Source organism: Haematobia irritans, chromosome 2 (assembly GCF_050003625.1).
Source record: "Haematobia irritans isolate KBUSLIRL chromosome 2, ASM5000362v1, whole genome shotgun sequence".
Lineage (NCBI taxonomy): Eukaryota > Metazoa > Arthropoda > Insecta > Diptera > Muscidae > Haematobia > Haematobia irritans.
Genome location: NC_134398.1, coordinates 10307111 through 10315095, shown reverse-complemented (window position 1 = coordinate 10315095; position 7985 = coordinate 10307111). Strand labels below are relative to the sequence as shown.

Sequence of the window (7985 nt, the reverse complement as noted above, 5' to 3'; positions counted from 1 at the left end):
AATGCATCCAAGCATGTCATCAAAATTTTTTTAATATTTCGTTTTTGTTTCCCTAATGTCATTGCCCTTACAGTTACGTTCTGGTTCCGTAACTAGATAAAATTTTCGGTGGAAAATTTTGTTACTCCAAAAACATTGAACGATGACGATGTAATTGATATATTCTCTTTGCAATTTCCCACAATATGCGTGTGATACCCATATATGTTACTCATATTAGGTGCAATTGAATGTAGATGGAGCTAGTTGTATAGTATAAATTCATCATCCAAAGTCTAAAGTAGACATTTTCAAAAAATTTTTTTTTGCATCACGATTTCAGATTCCTTTTCTCTTTTGTTTCATTAAAATATTAAGGCAACATTTTCCTTTATATTTTTTTTGTTTTATAAATTATTTTAGATTTTATATTTGTCTCAAATCCTTTTGTTTAGAAAGTGTTGTGATATTTTATTGCATGCTTGAGAGAACTGAATTTGCTAATAAATAAATTACAAATATTAGTCATTTCCATATTCTGAAAAATTCAAGTAAATTTTCCAAATTCTCTATCAATTTCAATATAAGCTTTGACATCAGTTTTCCAGTCATTATAGGCTGCAAACTTTAATTGAAACATATATCCGCCAGCTGGCAGTGGTAAATATTTAAAAATATTTTCATCAACTGTCATATTATCCACAATGATATTGTGCTACAAAACCGAACCAAAAACAAAGATTAATCTTAGCATTTAAATTAATTAACGCATAATTTTTATCTTACCGAATAGGGACATGTATAGTTGATATTCGAATCCTTTTCTAGAACATCAAAGAATAATTTGGCAAAAGGTTCTTGTTTACGATTCAGCATAAATTTGCAAAAATCAAATGTTGTATTGTAAAGAAAAAGTCGATATCCACTAACCTTTTTATGTAAGGACAAATTTACCTGAGAAAAAAGGAAAGAAAGAAAATTTACTAAAAAACAAATAAAACATCCAAACTGGTGAGAAGATTGCTGTTTTTGGATTTAGTGCACAATTATCAAAATTATCAATTTTTATTAAAGTTATAAATTAACATTGGCAGAGGAAATCCAATGGAAAGGAATTTTTTTATTTTCCATTTCACTATTTCACTTTCATGTCATTGTCAATACATTTACCAGAGAATTATTTTCATATCATACAATGATATTTATGGGCCTTACGAAATCTCATAGTTTTGCTTATTTTATTTCCAAACAGATCGATCTCTATACATGAAGTTAAAATTTTTCAATATTTTGTTATAATTTGAATCAATAGTTTGTCCACTTTTTCATAAGGGACTAAATAGCAAATTAAATTCATTTATATCTGTTTTTCTAAAGAGAATTGTAAAATCACTTGTTTCAAATTAAATTTTGAATTAATTGACTTTCGATTTCATAACATGTTACCACTTGAACTTTACCGATCAGGGGAGTAATACGATTTACTTACCATAACCTTTTGTTGCATAGTTTTAGGCGGTGCATCTATCTGATATAGGTAATCTACCAAAATTGGTAGAAAATTTTACCAAAAAACTAACAAAAAATCTATAGTTTTTTTTTGGACAATTTAATTTCTATAGGAAATTTTGTCAATATTTTTATTACTATAGAACATTTTGTCAAATTTTTATTGCTATTGACAATTTTGTTAAAATTTTATTTCTATTGAATATTTTGTTACAATTTTATTTCCAAAGAAGATTTAGTCAAAAGTTGATTTCTATAGAAAATTCTGTCCAACATTTTATTTCTATGGGAAATTTTGTCAAAATTTTAATTCTATAGACAATTTTGTCAAAATTTTATTTCTATAGAAAATTCTGTCAAAATTTATTTCTATAGAAAATGTTGTAAAAATTTTATTTCTATAGAAACTTTTTCAAAATTTTATTTGTATAGATTTTTTGAAAATTTTATTGCTATAAAATTTTTTTGACAATTTTATTTCTATAGAAAATTTTGTCATTATTTTATTAGTATAGAAAATTTTGTCAAAATTTTATTTTATTAAATTCTGCCAAATTTTATTTCTTATAGAAAATTTTGTCAAAATTTTATTTCTATAGAAAATTTTATCCAAAATTTTATTTCTATACAATATTTTGTCCAATTTTTATTACCATAGAAAATTTTGTCACAATTTTATTTCTATAGAAAATTTTGTCAAATTTTTATTATTATTGAAAATTTTGTTAAAATTTTATTTCTATTGAAAATTTTGTTACAATTTTATTCCCATAGAAGATTTAGTCAAAAGTTTATTTCTATTGAAATTTTTTTCCAACATTTTATTTCTATAGAAAATTTTGTTAAAATTTTATTTCTATACAAAAGTTTGCCTAATTTTATTTTTAATTTTTTTTTTTTTTGAAAATTTTATTTCTATAAAAAATTTTGTCAAAATTTTATTTCTATAGATTTTTTTTGACAATTTCCTTTCTATAGAAAATTTTGTCAATATTTTATTTCTATACAAAATTTTGTCCAAATTTTATTACTATAGAAAATTTTGTCAAAAATTTATTTCTATTGAAAATTTTGTTACAATTTTTTCCGTAGAAGATATAGTTAAAAGTTTATTTCTATAGAAAATTTTGTCTAACATTTTATTTCTATAAAAAACTTTCTCAAAATTTTATTTCTATAGAAAATTTTGTCAAAATTTTATTTCTATAGAAAATTTTGTCAAAATTTTATTTCTATACAAAATTTTGTCCAATTTTTATTAATATAGACCATTTTGTCAAAAATTTATTTCTATAGAAAATTATGTTAAAATTTTATTTTTATAGAAAATGTTGTAAAAATTTAATTTCTATAGAAAATTTTGTCAAAATTTTATTTCTATAGAAAACTTTGTCAAAATTTTATTTCTATACAAAATTTTGTCCAATTTTTATTAATATAGACCATTTTGTCAAAATTTTATTTCTATAGAAAATGTTGTAAACATTTTATTTCTATAGAAAATTTTGTCAACATTTTATTTCTATAGAAAATTTTATTTCTATACAAAAATTTGTCCAATGTTTATTACTATAGAAAATTTTGTCATATTTTTATTTCTATAGAAAATTTATTATTGCTATAGAAAAGTCTGTCAAAATTTTATTTCTATAAAAAATTTGTCAAAATTTTATTTCTATAGAATTTTTTTGACAATTTTATTTCTACAGAAAATTTTGTCAAATTTTTATTTCTATTGAAAATTTTGTTAAAATTTTATTTCTATTGAAAAATTGTTCCAATTTTATTTCCATAGAAGATTTAGTCAAAAGTTTATTTCTATAGAAAATTTTTTCAAAATTTTATTTCTATAGAAAATTTTGTTAAAATATTATTTCTATTGAAAAATTGTTCCAATTTTATTTCCATAGAAGATTTAGTCAAAAGTTTATTTCTATATAAATTTTTTTCAAAATTTTATTTCTATAGAAAATTTTTTTAAAATTTCATTTCTATTGAAAAATTATTCCAATTTTATTTCCATAGAAGATTTAGTCAAAAGTTTATTTCTATAGAAAATTTTTTCAAAATGTTATTTCTATAGAAAATTTTGTCAAAATTTTATTTCTATAGAAAATTTTGTCCAAATTTTATTTCTGAAAAAAATTTGGCCCAACATTTTATTTCTATAGAAAAATTTGTCAAATCTTTATTTCTATAGAAATTTTTTCAAAATCTAATTTTTATAGATTTTTTTTTTTAAATTTTATTGCTGTAAAATTTTTTTGACAATTTTAATCCTATAGAAAATTTTTCAATATTTTATTTCTATAGAAAATTCTGTCAACATTTTATTTTTATAGAAAATCTTGTAAAAATTTTATTTCTATAGAAAATTTTGTCAAAATTTTATTTCTATAGAAAATTTTGTCAAAATTTTGATTCTATAGAAAATCTTGTCAAAATTTTAATTCTATAAAAAATTTTGTCAACATTTTATTTCTATAGAAAATTTTATCCTAAATTTTATTTCTATTCAAAAATTTGTCCAATGTTTATTACTATAGAAAATTTTGTCATAATTTTATTTCTATAGAAAATTTATTATTGCTATAGAAAATTCTGTCAAAATTTTATTTCTATAGAAAATGTTGTAAACATTTTTTCAAAATTTATTTTTATAGATCTTTTTTTTTTGAAAATTTTATTTCTATAAAAAATTTGTCAAAATTTTATTTCTATAGAATCTGTTTGACAATTTTATTTCTACAGAAAATTTCGTCAAATTTTTATTTCTATTGAAAATTTTGTTAAAATTTTATTTCTATTGAAAAATTGTTCCAATTTTATTTCCATAGAAGATTTAGTCAAAAGTTTATTTCTATATAAAATTTTTTCAAAATTTTATTTCTATAGAAAATTTTTTTAAAATTTCATTTCTATTGAAAAATTATTCCAATTTTATTTCCATAGAAGATTTAGTCAAAAGTTTATTTCTATAGAAAATTTTTTCAAAATGTTATTTCTATAGAAAATTTTGTCAAAATTTTATTTCTATAGAAAATTTTGTCCAAATTTTATTTCTGTAGAAAATTTGGCCCAACATTTTATTTCTATAGAAAAATTTGTCAAAATTTTATTTCTATAGAAAATTTTTCAAAACTTTATTTTTATAGATTTTTTTTTAAATTTTATTGCTATAAAATTTTTTTGACAATTTATTTATATATTTTATTTCTATAGAAAATTCTGTCAACATTTTATTTTTATAGAAAATTTTGTCAAAATTTTATTTCTATAGAAAATTTTTCAATATTTTATTTCTATAGAAAATTCTGTCAACATTTTGTTTTTATAGAAAATATTGTAAAAATTTTATTTCTATAGAAAATTTTGTCAAAATTTTATTTCTAAAGAAAATTGTATCCAAAATTTTATTTCTATACATAAATTTGTCCAATGTTTATTACTATAGAAAATTTTGTCATAATTTTATTTCTATAGAAAATTTATTATTGCTGTAGAAAAGTCTGTCAAAATTTTATTTCTATAGAAAATGTTGTAAACATTTTTTCAAAATTTTATTTTTATAGATTTTTTTGTTGAAAATTTAATTCTATAAAAAATTTGTCAAAATTTTATTTCTATAGAATTTTTTTGACAATTTTATTTCTATAGAAAATTTTTTCAAAATTTTATTTCTATAGAAAATTTTGTCCAAATTTTATTTCTGTAGAAAATTTTGCCCAACATTTTATTTCTATAGAAAAATTTGGCAAAATGTTATTTCTATAGAAAATTTTGTCAAATTTTATTTCTATAGGAAATTTTGTCAATATTTTATTTCTATAGAAAATTTTGTCAAATTTTTATTTTTATTGAAAATTTTGTTAACATCTTTTTATCATTGAAAATTTAGTCAAAAGTTTATTTCTATATCTCCTCTACCTACCTCTTTCCAAAATCGAATCAAAATCTACCAATCTACAAAACAGTAAAAAAAATTAAATTTTTTTTTTAGAATTCTACCAACTATGGCAACCGGCTCAGGGGCCATATCTAAACATTATTGCTACAGACACCATGTGTGTCTTTCGTCTTCTTCTGGGCGTTTCAAATATATACACTATCTTATAATACTCTGTTTCTCAGTGTGGGTAGTCTTTTGAGACTACCAAATATTTTCTTAAGAATTTATTTTTAAACCCAAAAAATGCGTGCACACTCACATGAAATCAATCGTGTGCTATATTATCAATCATGGCAAACTATCACCTGTACTTAGATTAACAAAATCAATTTTGTTTTTACTTTTGTGAAAATCGACTAAGTAGTATAAATTAGTCAAGGGGAAAAAAAACTATGTTTAATTCTTGTGAACCGTTGCACACATACAAATCTATTACATCATATCAGAGTACAAAACTAATAGATACGTTTTCTATATTCATTATTACAATATCAGTTCCTTCCTTAGAGCAAAACAATATATATGAAGTGCTTAACAAAACCTAATTAAGATTTTTTTTGGAATATAAGTTTTTTTAGCCTAATAACCATAACTAAAAAATATTTCGAAATTTTTGGTAGTGCCTGGATAGCTTTCACAGTTCTTCGTTGTAACTTCAAAAATCAAGCGTATAATGTCTAGTCTGAAGTCATATACCAATGTCGCCAATTGTTCACTTTTTGCCATATGTTTTTTTTTTTTCATTTTATGTTTAACTTACCGTCGTATTAGTAACAGGAACTTGGAAAAGTTTCAAATCCACATTAAGCGAAATTAAACCACGACGCATTACCTTAAGACGACACGTAAGAAATTTAGCAAATTCCGGATGATATTGTTCACATTTTAAATTTGTAAAACGTACAGATGCCTCTATAGGCCACAGAATAGACCAGAGGATCAAAAGTATAACCATCAACGATTTCGACATATTTTCAACTAGATTCGTTTCTATTGCATTCAATTTTAATGACAAATTTTTTCGTTAGAATTTTTTTGATTTTTGCTTTTATACTTCTTTAAAATCACTTTTTTTTTTGATAGCCTAATGATATATTTTTTATTTTTTTTTTTTGTTTTTTGTTGATGAATGGAGAGTGCTGGAATTGCAAATAGAGTAATTAAAAATACATTGCAATTGAAATTTTCAAAAAATTCCAAAGGTCATTGGTGTTTTTTTTTTCCAAGTTATCGTTTGTGTATCTACACTTCAGTCTAGCGTCTTTAATACTTGGAACTATTGCAGTGAAATTTTCACAGGCTCACATTTGTATCCATGTAGATGTTTCTTTATTACACTGCAAAAAAAAAAACAAGCATATCCAGTTGTACAGATTTTGCCTTTATTTATACCATTTTGGTATTGACCCCGAGCAAAAAAAACGCTCAGTTACACACAAAATTTCATTCAATCACGAAATGAATTGATGGAATTAATTTTTTAATTGAAATATCTTCAATCACAGAAATTAAAGTATCAATTAAAAAATTAATTGGAAAGTGAATTACAAAATAAATTGATCTAATTAAAAACAAGTAAGGAAAGTCTAAAGTCGGGCGGGGCCGACTATATTATACCCTGCACCACTTTGTAAATCTAAATTTTCGATACCATATCACATCCGTCAAATGTGTTTGGGGCTATATATAAAGGTTTGTCCCAAATACATACATTTAAATATCACTCGATCTGGAAGAATTTGATAGACTTCCACAAAATCTATAGACTCAAAATTTAAGTTGGCTAATGCACTAGGGTGGGACACAATGTTAGTAAAAAAATATGGGAAACATTTAAATCTGAAGCAATTTTAAGGAAACTTCGCAAAAGTTTATTTATAATTTATCGCTCGATATATATGTATTAGAAGTTTAGGAAAATTAGAGTCATTTTTACAACTTTTCGACTAAGCAGTGGCGATTTAACAAGGAAAATTTTGGTATTTTGACAAATTTTGTCGAAATCAGAAAAACATATATATGGGAGCTATATCTAAATCTGAACCGATTTCAATAAAATTTTGCACACTGGACTATACTACTAATTGTACTCCTAGTGCAAAATTTCAACCAAATTGGGCCAATACTCTGGCTTCTGGGGCCATATAAGTCCATATCGGGCGAAAACTATATATATGGAAGCTATATCTAAATCTGAATCGATTTCTCCCAAATTTGGCACGCATAGCTACAATGCTAAATCTACTCCTCGTGCAAAATTTCAACCACATTGGGCCAAAACTCTGGCTTTTAGGACCATATTAGTCCATATCGGGCGAAAGATATATATGGGAGCTATATCTAAATCTGAACCGATTTCAATCAAATTTTGCACACTGGACTATACTACTAATTGTACTCCTAGTGCAAAATTTCAACCAAATTCGGCCAAAAATCTGGCTTCTGGGGCCATATAAGTCCATATCGGGCGAAAGATATATATGGGAGCTATATCTAAATCTGAACCGATTTCAATCACATTTTGCACACTTGACTATACGACTAAGTG

At 23.1% G+C, this 7985-nt stretch overlaps 1 protein-coding gene across 1 annotated transcript; it reads right to left on the bottom strand.

Moving 5' to 3' along the window:
* Window positions 1–526: 526 nt before the first annotated feature.
* Window positions 527–6407, bottom strand: LOC142224444 (uncharacterized). Its single transcript, XM_075294214.1, has 3 exons — window positions 6198–6407; window positions 766–933; window positions 527–694 (listed from the first exon to the last, which is right to left on the bottom strand). Exons 1-3 carry the CDS (start codon window positions 6405–6407, stop codon window positions 527–529), a joined length of 546 nt encoding a protein of 181 aa, XP_075150329.1.
* Window positions 6408–7985: the final 1578 nt, after the last annotated feature.

Bases quoted from the DNA above. Each gene is read 5' to 3' on its own strand.
- LOC142224444 (XM_075294214.1), bottom strand. From the start codon at position 6,407: ATGTCGAAATCGTTGATGGTTATACTTTTGATCCTCTGGTCTATTCTG. The intron at 934-6,197 runs GTAAGTTAAACA...CTTTTTTCTCAG, and splicing joins TTCCTGTTACTAATACGACG to GTAAATTTGTCCTTACATAA. The intron at 695-765 runs GTAAGATAAAAA...TCGGTTTTGTAG, and splicing joins ACTATACATGTCCCTATTCG to CACAATATCATTGTGGATAA.